This window comes from Ambystoma mexicanum, chromosome 14 (genome assembly GCF_040938575.1).
Source record: "Ambystoma mexicanum isolate Mex_15411 chromosome 14, UKY_AmexF1_1, whole genome shotgun sequence".
NCBI lineage: Eukaryota > Metazoa > Chordata > Amphibia > Caudata > Ambystomatidae > Ambystoma > Ambystoma mexicanum.
The window spans coordinates 97,474,708-97,491,692 of NC_090940.1; the positions used below are offsets into that span (position 1 = coordinate 97,474,708).

At 46.4% G+C, this 16,985-nt stretch overlaps 1 protein-coding gene across 5 annotated transcripts in view; it reads left to right on the forward strand.

Annotated features, from left to right (window-relative positions):
• The window catches only part of PCNX1 (pecanex 1), a 1,666,514-nt gene that overhangs the window by 1,632,909 nt on the left and 16,620 nt on the right, over window positions 1-16,985 (forward strand). For 4 of the 5 annotated variants that reach the window (XM_069638595.1, XM_069638598.1, XM_069638597.1 and 1 more), the window contains exons 34-35: window positions 3,586-4,013; window positions 8,988-9,128. In XM_069638595.1, the coding sequence (XP_069494696.1) occupies window positions 3,586-4,013; window positions 8,988-9,128 (569 nt within the window). Of the gene's footprint in view, window positions 1-3,585; window positions 4,014-8,987; window positions 9,129-16,985 lie in introns of those variants that run through there. The other variant, XM_069638600.1, reaches the window with a different exon arrangement.

A 16,985-nucleotide genomic window follows, 5' to 3' on the forward strand; every position in this document is an offset into this window, starting at 1 on the left:
TAAGCAACAGATTATTCTCGGTTCTGTGGTTTTGGCACCCTTTTCAAAGCACCAGTGAAAACCGGTGACTGCCCGGCCGATTTGGCATGCTCTCTTGGTCCAGCACTTCGAAGGGGGGACTTCAGTGAGCAGAATCTTGCCTCTGGTGGTCCAGAAGCAGCCCACAAAAGTTTTGGCAGGATTTGATCTTCGGAAGGTGATGCACCGCACAAGGGGCGTGGGTCCCAGGGTATTGGGGAATTGCAGCCAGAAAAGGTCACAGCTTGTTGAGGGATGACCCACAATGCAAGTCGTCTTCAGACTGGTTGGTCCCACCAGCCTAAGGGAGAAAGGTGTCTGGATCAGAGCTTTCCTGTTGCTTGGTGTTAGAGTGGATTTCTAAACTCTGGCTTGGTAGACAGATGTTTAGGAGGCCACCAGGGGACACTTCATGGAAGATAGCCAGACCGATTTACAGTAGCTTGGAGAGCAGTCGAGTCTAAATCTCAGGGGGAGTGAGGGTGATCGGGGGGTCTCCAATGAGCACACACAATAAAACACCAAGAATTAAAATTCGAAAGCATACAAAAATGTTCTATTTATTATAGGCCCAATAACAACACAAATGAATACTGAAATGCAATATTAAACACCATGCAAGCAACACGCGATGTAATATATATGCACTCACTGGCAGTCAGTGCAAGAAGTTACTAACTCCACCAATACTTGCAAAGGAAAAGGGTCAATACCTTTTTATAGCACCAACAGTCTTCAGAGATGGCAACCCTTACTTTCTTTATAAGTCCAGCCCTAAGATGAATGGAGCCTCGTGCTCCATTTTCGATGTGCGTGTAAAAGAGCCCAGTCGTGCACAAGGTTCAAAAAGTACTTCTTAGGGAGCAGGAAAAAATTTGGGGAAGAATTCTGAAGGGGTCAAACTGGTTCCGAGAGTCGGAAAAGGATCTTCTACAATGAACAAAGCTGTTCCTGACTTTTGGAGGGCTTTAGGAAGAGAATACTGCCAAAGCCAGAGAGCGGCCCAAAATATAACCTTCAATACGTAAATGCATTTGGATGAACAAAGGGCCCCTTATAAGTGATCTCACTACTCGCGCCCTTTGCTCGGTTTTGGTCCAGACTTGGCATGTCTTGAGGGGCTCCTATCTCACAACCTAAAGGTGCTGGGACAATGAAATTCGTCAGAAGGGTGCTTTGTTGGATAAGCTGGGATTCTCCAAAGTCTTGGGTCAGAACGGTGACGCTCCAACGTGGCAACCAAGGATTAAGCGGGATAGTCCACTGGATGCCCCAGGGACACTTCCAAACAGGCTCACTTGTGGGGTTACCAGGAGACTTCAAGAGTTATTGTTCCCACCACTCCAAGGGTTCAAAGCACCATCCCAGGTCTTCTGAGATCAAGTGCAAATCAGGGCTACAACGGGATTCGGGTTCCAGCCCTCTTCAGTGCATCTCCGGATCGTCCTTTGTTCTGCTCAGCTCTGCGGGATACTTGGTTCTGTCTGCAGGTCGGTTCTGATTTGTTGCTGATCTGCTAGAATGAATGCAGCACCCCTCCTCATATCAACAGTCAGGTGAGTGCTTGCACCCAGCCTACCTATGCCAGGATCCGCTCCATGCATGCGCACCAGCAGTGGTCCAATCGGGGACCACTGTGGTTCTCGTGCTCTCATGCATACCAGGCTCTCTGGCACCAGTAGTGTGGTTTGGGACCAGACAGTCACAGACCACTTCCTGGGTACCTACACATGTAACCTGCAGGGTCCCACGAACAAAGCAGCTTTTGCGGGCAACAGCATGCCCAAATAAGGATATCTCAGCCCTAGAAGGGCAGGGGGGGTGGGGAGAGGACAAGGGACAAAATGGTCAAAGGAACAGACAAGACATTGTGGCCTGGCCATGTTAGAGACTAGCCACAGTCATGAGACAAATATGGTATATGTGGTATGGCTTGGTAAAAGGTTATACAAATGCAAGAAATGGCTGCCACAAGTCTGTTCCAAGGCACATTCTACAATCACCAATACATTCTTAGAGGTTGTCTATGATCATAAAACACAGACACCATTGCGTGATACTGTAATGTACTTTGCGCAACGATAAACTGTTACCAAACAAGTGGCAACAAAGTCTCAGTACTGACAGCCTGAAGCAAGTGTCAGTTTCCCCATAACAATGAACGAAAGCTCAGTGGAGTGTAGCTGAAGACTGTGCTCCGCTGTAAAAAGTCAGGATAGTATACAGAAACAAATGCACAAGGTTTTTGGGGTCTGTGGACTATAGAGGAAAAGTAGATTTTAGAGAAATCTTTTCTAACACTTGGCAAAGAAGGCTGGAGCAGCAGCGGTCATTCGGATGGCTTTGGAGGTTGCTGCAGACGTTGTCCTTCTCTTCGGAATGGATAGTCAGTGGTTGACTCTGGCTTCAGCATCCCCGCCTTTTATGCAGGAACCCAGCCATTCAACATGCATGCCTCCATTCAATCTTGGGTGGGGGCTGTCCCCAAAGGACAGACAGGGACCCAGTTTGAACTGGATCCAGGCAGGCTCACTGGAGGACACAGATGTGGGGAATTTAAGATTCCACCTAGTTTCTTGTCATCCCTGACACCTTGGTGCCTTCGGGTGGGTTTCACAAAGGGATTCCGGCAAAGACAAACCAGGACCTCACTCACCCAGCATGGCAGCAAGACCAAGGAAGAACAAGCTATCATGAGTTGGTGAAAAAAGACAGGAACCATTATGGATCAATGGTCTCCCATGTGTCCCTTACTGCAGCTGCGAAGGCAGCCTGCGATGTAAGTTTCACAAAAATGGTACAAAACCATCCACTGCCACCAGCCACTCAGATGGATTTGTTACTGTAACTAGAAAGTTACAGGAGAAGTGAGAAAAGGGTTACAAGGTAACCCCTCAGCACTCCAGATAAGGTTGGATGTGCTGATCTCGCAAGGAAAAGTGTAGATAGAATAAAAAGTATCCCTCTATCCTTGGGAACAGTTATTACATGGAAAAATGATCAAACCAAAAAGGGAAGTTCAAGGAGCTTCCATTTGCACTGTACATAAGGTGCTGGGTACTACAATAGGAAATTACAGATGCCATAGAAAAAGATAGAGGAAAGTAGACTCGCAGAAAAGTGGTGCCCAGCGTACAAAACAAGAAATGGTGAGTGAGGAAAAGGGTTCCCAGTAGTCCAGCAAAAAGTGGTGGGGGGATTCACCAGGTGAGGGGAATATCGCACAAGATGGATATTCTACCCAACAAAAACCCTCCTAACAATCTCTCTAGGTTGGAGACAATAGGCACTAAAAATCTTTATTTGGGGTGTGGCAGCTGAATGGCAGCAGGGGCAAGGCATGGAATTTGAATTCTGGTTTCCCAGTGAGATTTATGAAACTGGGGTGGAGGTTTCTGGTACAGACCCCTAGATTTCAATGTTTTCCCCCCCACACTAGAAAAAATGCATGCTGGCCTATGTTCTCACTTTACAATAATGAAAAATAAAGGACCGTTTTGGCATGCATCATATTTGTATTTCTGCTCCTGTCAGTTAATTAGACATATTTTTTTTTTCTCCTTTCAGGAACCAGTCAGAGTTCGCATTCTGTCCAGTCAAGCCTAGTGAGACATTCCCCTGCTCGGGCTTCAGTTGCCAGCCAGTCATCATATTATTATAACAGCCGACATTCCTCCCTGCGCACTTCTACAACTGGATTTGTTCCCTGTCGTCGCTCTTCCACCAGTCAGATCTCCCTGCGGCATCTCCCCACATCTATTCAGTCCCGCCTTTCCATGGTAAACCAAACAGACTCGACTGGCCAGGCTGTTCTTGTGGGTATGCCTTCGTCTAGTAGTTCCAGTCAAAGCATCCCAGCAAGCAAACGGCACGCTTTGGTGGGTTTTCTAGGGACAGAAGCTGGGAATCATACCAATGAGACACAGACTGGTGGCAGTTCCAGCCACTCAAACCACACACAAGCCAAAAAGGAAGATGTTCTTTACAGAGTGCAGGTAAGATGGAGTGCCATGCCTGTGTTATTGCTGCGTTCCTCAGTTTTGCTATTGATTCTTAGAGGGTAGCGATTTACCCAAATATATTTTATTCTAAAAAGGGATGCCGTTTCTCCAGCATTGAATGTTTGATAGATTTGCATGCTGTTGAATATTCCCAATCACAAGACTAAGAATCCTCTGTGCAATAAAAGTTATACATACAGATAAAGGGACATTTTTCGTATGGCCTCTGGTTAGGGTTAGCACCAAGTCGAGTGTATATGCACGGTTACCTCCAAGTTAAGTCTGACTCTGTGGTAGTGTGACTGAGGAGAAGTCTGGCCTCACTCTTAGGAGGGTAAAAGCGGGGCTACTATGGTACAGAGGAGGGAAGATGGACACTGCATATTTACTTAAAAATAAAGTAGTAATCACAATGTTAAGAAGAGTGTGGAAACCCCTCTACTGAGAACGAACAGGGTTCAAATACCATGTTCTTTGGAATTTCTTTCACTCCGTCTACATCTGCACTGTAAACAGACGAGAAATATCTATTTGCATAACAGCCTCCTGACTGGATGAAATTCTGTAGAATAGGGTATTTGACCCAGGTTCATTCTCCATAGAGGTGCTCACACTTAATCACTACAATGGCTTTCCCAAGTTACACACACTCACATAGACCCCCTACAAACACCCTCCACATATCCCCACACAAACACCCTCCACATATCCCCACACATACACTCTGTAACGCATGCACACCATCACCACCCCCTGCGCATGCGTGCGCTCCACCACCTGCGCGCGCTCCCCCGTGCTTGTGTGCGCTCCACCCCCCACGCATGCACGCGCCCTGCCCCCACGCATGCACGCACTCCACCCCCCCACGCATGCACACACCTCGCTCCGTCCTCCACCACACCACCCACATGCCCGTCCACCACCCTCCCCTGCAGGCACTCACTCCACCCCTCCACCCCCACATACCCACTAGACATGGATATGCATGAGCCCTCAGGAGATGCTGAACCCCACAGACCCCACAAGTGTTCAGTGTTCATTCAGTTCTCCATGTCTGCACTCTAATACCCTTGAGGGAAAGGGGAATTGGACAAAATAACAAACACAGGAATCTCTTCTCACCTGGAAACCTGCAGATTGGGAAAAGAACGGCAATAGATACGACGGATAAATAATCCTGGAACTAAAGCATGCTTTAACATTTCTCAACCTTGCTTAGCATAATTTATATTCCCTTTACCTGTGTTCTCCTCTGTAACCCCTAAGAGGAGTGTGAACAATCAACAAAGAAACCTCAAAAAAAGAGATATCAAACATTTACTTATTTTCTTTTAACTACACAATCTTTCTGGTTTGATGCTATTGAGCTGAGAAATACGTAAATTACATTGACTATACTAAGGTCACTTCCTAAATCCAGAACTGAGTTGTGGATGTTATGAACTTCAACCGCATTGTCTCTCCCTGAACTATTTCTTTGAGTAATTGGCACTGTATCTTACTGTCCTTGTAATGCCTTGGCGACCTGTGCGCGATCATCTGATTTGTGCGTAAAAAGAAAACAAACAAGCGTGTGCTCTTACGGGAGCAAAAGCTGATGTACACAGTGTCTTAATATTGGTCCTCGTCTTTCTATTCTTCTGGTACACGCATGTTCAAAAACCGAACCATGCCTCTATACTATGAACGCATGCTACTGAAAACTACTGCATTGGATCTGTAAGGAACTCATGGTGGCAACAGTCAAGACAGACACAAGTGATCACAGTTCAAGGGTGTTTATTGAACTATAAATGCAGGTGGAAAAACTCCTCACCTAAATCTAAGGTGGGAGTAAGCGTTGACCATCAAATGAAAAATAAGGCAATCCTAGTGGCGTTGTCAAATAAAAGGGCCTATACTAAAAAAAATATTGACAAATCCTTACAACGAATTACAGAAAGAGTATGGGATAGGGTTTCAATAAAGAAAGAAGGGTTCTCAAATCATAAGTCGGGATGGCTTTAGCAAGGGGTCTCCCTTCCCTAAGTTTTCAGCATGGTACAAGGTGGGACCTTGAAGCACAGCATACGCTTGAGCTTTCTCAGAACGAGCCGACAGTTCTGTTCTAACTAACACAGTACATGCTTGAGCTTCCTCAGCACGAGCTGACAGTTCCGTTGCAGCTATCAGATTCTTCGATGGTAAAGTCTCTTCATTAAAAAGTCTCTTGCCTGATGTATCCAACAAACGAACAAAAAGTTCTATTCCACAGTTCACTCTGGGTGATGGCTTTGCCCCTGGGTCCCCTTCTTCTGAGTGTAGACCCCTGAAACAGTTCTTTATCGATATCAGAACCTTCGGTAGCAGAGTCTCCTGCTTCCAAGGGTCTGATGGTTCCAAAAGAAATGAAACAAAATAACAAACGCAAGTTCATTTCCCATTGTTCTCGAGGTGAGGATTGATCACCCCTGCGTCCCCCTCTTCCGGGCATAGACCCTTCCTAAATCTCAGCCTCCCTTTGCCAGGTCCACTATGCTTATTCCCTCTTTCTAGGGTGATGGTTATTCACCCCTAGGCCTCCCTCTTCCGGGCGCTGACCCCTTTCGAATATTTGTCTCCGTTCTCAGCCTCCCTCTTCCGGGTTTCACTATGGCTTTGCACAAAGACAGTTCACCTTTTAACTTTCAGCCGTTTTAATGACTTTTTATTTACATTTCTTTGGGCTTTGTCCCTCTTTGTCAGCTCCCGTCTGCTGGGTTCACTCTCGCCAACTTTTACAACATATTGTTCATAGGGACCTCAGCAAACGGGACTCCTTTCCCTTAGCTTCTCAATCATCTGTTGGCCAAGACTTTCGACACTCAAGAGGATTTTACAAGACCCTTGTATGACTACTTTGGCCTCTTCTCGTCTCTTCCCAAGGGCTTCTGATTACTGTAGTTTTCTACCATCAGGTAATCGGCCAGTATCTGTGAATCATTGAGTCCCCTGACATTTTTGCTTTTCATCGTATAGTTTACCAACCTTTGCTCCCAGCGAGTCTGCCTTCTGGGCCTCACTTGCAGTGTGTGTATATATATATATATATATATATCTATCATTGGGAATCCCTAGCACTCCCAGGTTAGAATACCCCAAAGGTACCCTTACTCCATTTCCCAATTCCTTGTGTAAGTCAGTGAATGGCGACAAAGATGCATGCTGGTCCAGAATTTCTTTAAATTGGGCAAAAAGACAGCCTAGGTTTAGAAATCCAGTGAGACAGTGTTAACTGGTAAGCATGGAAACAAGTGTGTGCCCATAGCACCGCATGTTCATAGCCTTCCTAAGACTCCAGATATGTGAATCGGAGTAGCCATGAGCAGATCTGACCAGATGCATGAATGGCTGTGTGCTTTGATTCACTGTTGAATCTGCATCCTGAGTGTTTGCCCAGGAAGATTGGAATGCAATGACCATCCCAGATTGGAATGTTGGAATTCTGCAGTATGCTTGCTTTGAGGCTGGCTCCAGAGATCATTGTAAGAATGTGGATATCTACCTGAAACAGCTGAAGACAACTCGGCCTTGTAAGGCAAGGTAGCATCTCACCAAACCTGCAACCTACTGTGAGTATTGTTGGCCTCTGAACAATTCAGACTTCTTTAAACGAGCAGGTGGGAAGCACACCAGTGCACCCTTCCCTTCCCTGGAATGAGTGGGTCCGGACTCTTGATTCCATTGAATAGCAGTTTCAGGCTCCTTCACGACTCATCTCGTGTGCCAATCTAGTGCACAAGGACTGGCGGTAGATGGGATGCACAACCTCCGACTGCCGGAGGCGCTAGCTTAGAGTAGCTGCTCTATATCGCATCATACCCAGCACCCCCATTTTTGAACTGCTACTTTGACAGCTCCTGTAACTAGGGGCTTTCTGCTCGTCTGTCACATTGGCTAATATTCGCCTATAGGAAAAGATTGGGCACAATCAGAGTATACATGCTAATTGTGCCCGATCTGCCAAAATGCAAGCCTTGTTTAGCTCTGTTTTACTATAACCCTAGTGTTCTACTATTGACTTCGTACCGATGAACCGCATTAGGTTTTTCTAAGGTCTAAAACCCCTAAACGTGCGTTTTTTAGGGACGAAAGACTGGATGAATCCTTGCGCTTTTCCAGTTACTTTCAGAAGTCACCAACCCAAAGAGACTATTTCTAAAAAGCGGTGTACTTCTTACATACTGTATTCTCATGTCTGTTAAAGCCTATAAAAAGAACACACATACACACACTCACTCTGTGGTGGACATTTACTTATCTTGTGGTGTTGCATGTACCTTTTTACCATCCTGCTCCCATCTTGGGGAGTACAGCCTTTACTGCTCTGCCAAGTGTACCCCTGGGGAAGTCGGGCATATAGACCAACTGCAACCTAGCTCTGGATTTATCTTCGTGAACCATAGATTTAGGGTCTAGGGCAGGGGTCTGCAACCTTTGGCTCTCCAGATGTGTTGGATTATAACCCCATAATGCCTCACCGACTAGGGCTGATGGGAGTTGTAGTCCACAACATCTGGCGAAGCAAGAGTTGCAGACCCCTAGTGTAGAAATATCGAACAGTGGTCAGCTTGTCTTCAATCATACCTTCCCTTGGAAAAATGTTATAACAGAAGGTGGACAAGAGGAATGAGATTGGCAATAAAAGGGAGCAAGTCTTTTCATTACAAGTAAGACTACTGTAATCTGTCCTATTATGTAGTGCTTAATGCCAGATTGCGCTCACTTCTAAGCATTTTAATAACAGTTGTGTTTTTATAATGTTGCCTTAGACTTGAAAAAGCAAAATAAACTGTTCAGTGTACGGTTTCCTTACTTTCTGCATGCATTTCCTGACCATGAAGGTAGTACCAAGAATTTCTCGGTTAAGTGACTCTGAAAGAGTCTTGTTATTTAGAAGGCTCGAGTGATGAAACTAATACACATCTGTTTGTCTTCCCGACTCTGAAGATAGTAGATCCTGGTCAAGTGTTGGAAACCATAAACCTCTCGAAGCGAAAGGAACTGCAGTGGCCTGATGAGAGCATCCGATTGAAGGCTGGGAGGAGCGGCTGGAAAGACTGGATCCCTCAGGAAGGCATGGAGGGCCATGTAAGAGTCTTTGCCTGTCCTTTCATTCAGTGCAGTCATGGCATGCCCACATGCTACATGGGACATTGCTTTAGTAAAGGGATTATGATAGTTGTTTCCGGTGTTAAGTTATCTGCCTTTTTACAGGTGCCATGCCTACGTAGGTGGGAATATCTTTTCTGTTGACCATATTAGACTGCTTTAATTTGATCTGACATGATTCAAAAAGAGCTCCTGCTGCTTTTATCCAGACAGGTGTGTCGATGTAGTTTTACCGACATGAGTTTTTTCGAAATAACTTTTCGGAGAAATTATTTTGAAAAAACTTAGCGACGTGTTTTGTTTATATATTTTGGAGGGGAATCCCCCTCCCAAACCCACCTCCCTATATTAATAACCCTCCCCACCCTTTTAACTTGCTTGTAACAATAGATTCCAGATTTGATATATTTTAACTTGCCATCTCTTCATGTATTGTGTGGGACTGGATTTTGCCATTGAACATCCTATAGACTCTGTCCTTGAAAATTGGAGCAAAGGTCCCTCTTGAGAATTGCACTAGAGCACTCCTACGTCCTGTTCCCTTTTCTCCCTACGATGGGATATCCAGCCCCTCTAGGTTGAACCAGACGTTTGTGCAGCAATAATATTGGACAATCGACTGAATATGGGGCCCATGAGCATCCGCACCCGCCTTCACCCCCTCATGAGCCTTCAAGCTCTGCAAGTCAGTCCTTTCGACACTTGGACCAGGCTGAACGTGCACAGCACGCTCTCCTTGTATTTATTTTATTTTCGTCTCCCTTCGTCAAAACCCGCAGCTCATCACCCAAAAATCCAAGCATAGAAACCTCGGAGTTTTATACTGTTTTACAGAATGTGCTTCATAAGGAAAAGTCAGTATGTTACGTTTAGTCTGTTATTTTAACAACAAACTTCCTAACAGTACATCCTGGGGTGATTGTTTTATAGGAGCATCGCAGCCTAATACAATTCCACTTGGCTTAACCACGTGACCAAGACCACGTCCTTTCAAGGATCTTTCTGTGACACAGAGCGGTACCCAGGAGCAGACGCAGCATTCACGTGATCCGCATTCTGGTTCTCGGGCAGCTAAGCCCACCTTCATTACATAACCTGGAGTATGGAGGTGGGCATACCTGCGCCCTCAAGCTGTCGTATACATCCTGTTTGCACTGCCTCATGGGAGAGCGGTAATCCATTCTGTACAGTATCAGTTACAAAAGTTCCTCTGAAGTGCTCTTGGAGTATTGTATCTAGACCCCATACTGAGGCTCTACCCATGAGGTCATTGGGACCTACCACCAAGCCTTGGCCCGAGTCATCTTTAACTTGTTACCTAGTTGTTTGTTTGAAGACTCAATTTTCAGTTCATGTCTAAAATCTAGGCTGTCTGAAAGGTTCATATTATATATGCCTCCTCAGAATGGCATCATGCAAGAATGCACAGCAGCGAAGCAAACTCTGCTGATCAAAATCAACCCCATCAGCCAGCATTCCTGCTTGCTAGATGAGCCAGCTGATGAACAGGATCTGCTGCAGATGCATCATGGCCTACTTATGTCCGAGTAGGTCCCTGCAGCAGATGTGCTCGAGAAATCTGAAGCTTCTCTAGCAAATCGCTGACAGGAATGTTCATTCCAAAGGGGCTCCAAGTTTCTTCTCTCCTCTGCTGCAGGATTTAACATGTTTGTTGCAGATTGGACGGAAGCAGGCACACACAAAGAATGGTGCTGAAAAATCTTCCTAATGTATACAATCGGCTCTGCTGATTCCTTGTCTGGGAAATGCTCAGCCGCTTGGAATCACGCTCTCACAGTGCTATGTTGTGCCACCGATACCCACGGCAGTGTGAGGGTGCCTTGGGGACTCCATGGAATGTAACAGTTCCCTTGGTATAAGGGGTGCCACCTGGCCTGCTCCCACATTGTCTTTTTCACTGCCTCAGGTAGCGTTACTTTGGGACACGCTCCGAATCCAGGTCTTCAACCATCACACAAATGATATTATCCATAATTCGATTTTAATTGAGATGGTCCTTACATTTTTTGTCAAAATGACCAAGAAAGCCTTCGGATTAAAGGCCTGTGTGTTATGCAGATATCCATTTCTGGCTCCCATGACTGTAGCATGTGGTGTCTGAGGACTCGCTGCGACAGCAAGAGCTGTGAGGCTTGGAGAGGCTTTACCTCTTATGGCATGGCTCAAGCGAGTGAGACTAGCCTGCGGCCAGAACGTTGAAGGGCTTCAGCAGAACTGGCGTAGTCTGAGCACTTACGGGGGAGGGACTCTGGCTAGAGTCCTTCTGCCGGTTCCAATGGGCGGAAAGAAGCACTGGAATACGTCTGACGCCTGAACTGCTTCAAGCTTTTCCAAGCATAATCATTCAACAAGGACTAGTACGCCGTCGCCACCCAAGTCCTCTTCTGTAAACTCAGTATTTGCAACCTTTCCAAAATGGTAGATAACGGCCATCCAGAAGGCACTTGCGACATCATGGTACATGGAGTCCTTCAGATGTGAAATACTGGTGATGTTTCCAGATATGCAGAAGAGGGCAAGCTCTGCAGAGTTCCGCTTCAGGGACCCCCGAATCCCCAGCCAAGCCAAGCAGTCATTACCAAAAGTTGGACCAGGATGTTTCCACAGACTCGATGGAGTCGGGGAGTTCTAGCAGCGCAGCGTACATCATCATGTTGGGCACCCCAGGTGTCCTATTACAAGCAGAGTGGCTTCAAAGTGCAGAATCTCTGCATGGAGGCACATATGAAGGTGAGCATTCTCGGGTAGATTACGATATTGGTGACCAAGAGGATCGTTTTTCCATGGCAAAAGACCGCTTCCAGCATGGATTGGGAGCTGGCGCATCCATGGACAACCTAAGGGTCCTCTCTCTCTCTGGAGCAGCTCCGTTTATACGCTCAATGTCAGACTCTTTGTAGTTAAAGGGGAGCTTGCTGGCTTTGGGTTATTTGTTTACACGTCATAGGATGTTGTGTTGGTCTATACTCGTGGTGCACACCTCTGTCGCTCGAGCCTACATATCATTCAGCTTTTCAGGATAACTACTGAATAAGCAAATTATTTCCTATTTGGATTCTATGTCAAGACCAGAGGCTCCCATTATGCTTCTCTTTCTTTTATTGGACAATAAAGAAAAGAGCTCAGCAGCAAGATATTTGTGCACCAAAAAGTGAGTGTGCCATGAGTAATGTGCAGAAAACAGGTGCACCAAATATATATAATAAACATAGCAATATAACAGTAATATCTTAACATAAAAGGTAAGAGTCTCTGAAGAAAACTACATTTCCCAGGGAGCTTGGCTCCAGTTCATTTTGAGGCCATCAACACGTGACCTAGTCCACCAATAGTAGTTCAGATCCCCTGCATAAACAGTCCTAAACATGACACTTCCTCTTTCTTTGCTGCTCACAGCAAGAGATAAGTACTTCATGTTTAGCACTGCTTACGTCATGATTTTCGAATTTAAGATAACGTTACAAAATGTCATAATATATGTTTACTGCATAGTTATAGACTTATACGAATTTTACTTTCAATATTCATTTAAAAAAATATATAAATATAATAATAATAATTTGTACTTTTATGTTGGGCTCCAACGTCAGTCCTCTGACCTCAGAGACCGCTTCACACGGTCACAACTGATCAGTTATTTATTACGCTCGTCCAGCGGATACTCCGAGGGCTCGCGCCGGCTTCGTTGCGACATTGTTGCGCTCCTGAGGTACTGGGGATCCGGCGCGGCCTAGTCGGACCATGCTGCACCGCATGCAGGCCGCCAGGGGAGCTCCTGCTCTCCGGGTCCTTTCCTCTGCATTCCGGCGCTCGAGCGTGCAGGCCCGTTATAATATAACGGTTCTTGCAGCTCGAGCGCCGGAATCTTTCCTCAGACAAGAGCGACCGTTTCTTCTCGCTGGTTTTTCACCGCGCATATAGCAAAGAAATGCTCTATTCAGCATTTAAGAACAATTACAAAGCTGAACTGAAATAACATTACTGGGCAGTGAGAGAAGGCGTTCGGAAGCCCAGAAAAGAAAAAAAAGAAATAAAGTGAGTAAGGTGCATTTATTTTATAATGCCAGACAGTACTCTCCTCAATCAGATCAGGCTTGGTATGAGGCTGAGGGAGATCACTGTTACATAGATGAAGTGGCGATAGCTAATAGTTTTCAGAAGGTTCTGGGATCCTCTGTGGAGACCAGTGTTAAGAAAGCTGTAACGGATATGCTCATTCCCATACAAAATCGTCTAGACACTATGGAGGAGCATTTCAGAGGGACCTCCCCTCCTGGGAGGAAGAGAACACAGAAAAGGAAGCACCTTATTATCTTATAATAACCACATTGTCAGCCCAGTCCAATACTAAGGAACTCTTTAATATCCTTAAGGAACTCGAGACACCTGCAGCCCCCCCTGACTCTTGCTCCAAAGACAACACTTGGTGCACCAATATTCAGTCAGCACTCCTGGGTAAAATTGCTACCCTCCAATCTAAAATCGGGGACAAACAGAAATCCCTACAGCTTGACCGACCACACCTACACTTAATACACATTTAACCTATCCGCATAAACCTTGCTCCCTCTCCCCACTCACTACTCTCGAAGTAGAAAAGATCAACAAATTAAAACCTTCCAATTGCCAAGGCGACCCCTGCCCAGCACCTATTATCAAGGAAGCATCTCATGAGCTAGCCCCGTTCATTACAGCATTCATAAATGCTTCTTTCAAGACGGTATTGTCCCCGACAACCTAAAGGATGCATGGGTTATCCCACTCCTAAAAAAACCCTCCCTTGACCCTAATATCCCAACTAACTTCAGACCTATCACTACAGTCCCATTCCTGCTGAAGATCCTGGACCGCGCAGCCTACCTGCAGATTCAGGATTACCTCGAACTAAACAATCTCCTGGGCTTAAGACAATCAGGGTTCCGCCCTAAACATGGCACAGAGTCAGCTCTGATCGACTTGAAAACTCAGATGGAGTCACTGAAGGACAATGGGAAGCTAGCTCTTCTCCTTCTCCTCGATCTCTCCACGGCTTTTGATCTGGTCAACCACCAAATACTCTGTCAGCATCTCAAATCCGCAGCCCACTTCTCCGACTCTACCAATGCCTGAATCCACTCATTCCTGAGCAATAGATCCATGAGGGTCTTCTCACCGCTGGCATCAGCGGATCCCTCCCCTATTCACTGTGGCGTTCCTCAAGGCTCGTGTGTATCCCCTACGTTGTATAACGTATTCACCAAGCCCCTCTTCGATGTGCTTGACTATCTGGGTGTCTCCTACACTAACTACGCGGACGACACCCAGATAATCATTCCTATCACAGGAGACTATACAGCTGACACCAAAGCCCTTAACAATGTTTACTCGGTCATCCAGGCCTGGATGGCACAGCACGAACTTTGCCTTAACGATGATAAGACTGAGCTCTTTTAGGATCAAATCATCGGCTCAACAAACTAGACCAAACCTACACGTTCTTCATTATTGACGGCAATGACATTAGTCTCCAAAGATACTAAGACGCTAGGGGTCTATCTTGACTCCTCGCTTTCTCTGAACAGACAAACAAATGCAGTTAGTTCAGCTTCGGCCTATACCTGCAAACGTATCACTGCCTGTAGACCCTTCCTAAACTCCTCCAACTGTATCACACTCGCCAGAACTCTTATGGCCAAAATCGACTACTGTAGTGCTCTCTACCTAGGGACCGGACAGTCTAACCTTAATAAATTGCAAACTGTACAAAATAATGCCTTAAGGGCAGCCTTAAACATCCTGAGACGCTCTCATATCTCCTCCGTCAGATCGGATTTACGCTGGCTCCCGGTAAAACAGAGAATTGCCCTGAAAACCCTAGCTTTGACTCACAAATGTCTGAACAACAACGCCCCACCTTACCTGTCCGCTAACTTCTCACGCCACACCTCCACTCGACCTACCAGAGCAGCCCAAACTCCCAGCCTCATCGTGCCTAGATGCAAACTCCAAAAAGCTGGTGGGGTGAGCTTCCCCGTCCTGGCCTCCAAACTCTGGAACACCTTGCCCACACCTATCAGAATTGAACCATCATTCCACTCCTTCAAGAACAATGCTAAAACATGGCTGCTCTCCCAAGACTCATGAGACCTTGACACAGTCCAGACTCCATGTGGGGTACAGGACTGAATATACATTTTCTCTCTGCTCGGTCCCTGTATTATACGCTGTTAATGGTACCCTTCGGTACATGTATATATGCTGTATATTTTTGTAACTCAATGTAACTACTGCTTTTTTACATGTTTAAGAGTATGCGCCCTGTTGCCCCTGGGCCTGGTTTTTTGCGCTTTATAAATAAAATAAAATAAAATAAAATCAAACCTTACAGAAGGGGGATGTATACCGGCTCGCAAGAGTAAAAGCTCTACGACCCCCCCGACCCCTCCCCCCAAGCCAGCTATCTAATGCCACAGCTGCCGTAACGGACGCCTTCTCAAGGCTGAAACAAGCCTTCATGAATAGGAAGGTAACCCCTTCCCATCTACCCTCTTACCCCGAGGAGAAAACCAGGGGAACTAGACCCTCAAGTCCGGAGGGACACGGACAAGCTCGGAAGAAGATCATCATAACAAAAACGTCTACGACGCTGATCTTTCTCACTCCTCTTCAGATGAGGAATTTCATTTCGAGGATTCAAGACCCTCTGCGTCAGGGATTGCGGCAGACCCCATCCCTAATGACACAACCAGGACCAAACCTTCTACTGAAGGTACATTTACCCTGGAAGACTTAATACACCCCAGGTCCACCGACTGGGAACCATCTTCCAAGACATCGAGTTACATCCACCTTAGGCTGCGCAAGCTGCTTGATAAAGAAGTTCGCGCCAGACTACGTGCGGAATGTCCACGACCAGACATTGCGGATAAAGTAGCTCTGACTCCAGAGCTCGATTCTAAAATGATTACCTTTTTGGGTAAAAACATTAAAGACCCCAGGAAGGGTATTGATCGCGCCTGGAAAGCCTGCCAGGACAAAGTATTGGACATTGCAGGTCCACTAGCAAAAATCTCCGATCTTGCGAATGCAGCCATCTCCTCATCGGACCCCGACCCAGTGATACTGTCCGGTTGGGTCCAGAGGGCTATTTGCCTCTTGGGCAACGCTAGTTGCGCCATCTCAACAGAGCGACGGAAAGGCATCCTATACAAGATAGATGCCAAATTAACTGAACTGGCAGAAACAGAATCCGGCCCAACGGCGCAAGGCCAGCTTTTCGGAGACCCTTTCATGAAGGAGATGACAAAATTCATTGGGACATTCACAGCGTTAGACAAAGCACAGGCTTCAATAAAAGAGTATTTGCAACCAAGGTTTTCTCCAGGGCTGGACGAGGAAGAGGTTGCTCTTCCGGCCGTTACTTCTTCAACAAGAGACCTCAACAATCTCGAGGCCAGCATAATTCCTGGCAGGAACGCCCTGACACTTTCTTCCCCTCGAGAGGTCGTGGTAGAGGGCGTCCCTGGAGGAGAGCGGCCAGATACCCAGCCCAGCAACAACCCACAGGTCAGTGTACTGATAACTGCGCCAGCCAACCTATAGGAGGGAGGTTAAGGATGTTTGCAAATGCTTGGGATACCTTATCGGGAGATGCCTGGGTCAGGGACACAGCTCGGGGTCTACACCTAGAGTTTTTTACACAGCCCGTTCAGACATGTCGCCCCACTCCCATAGTAATGTCTCTATGAGACCAAACAGCCTTAGACAGCGAAATACTCCGTCTCCATCAGAAGCACGCGATTCGCCCCTGCTCAAGTCAGGGAGGCTTCTTCAGTC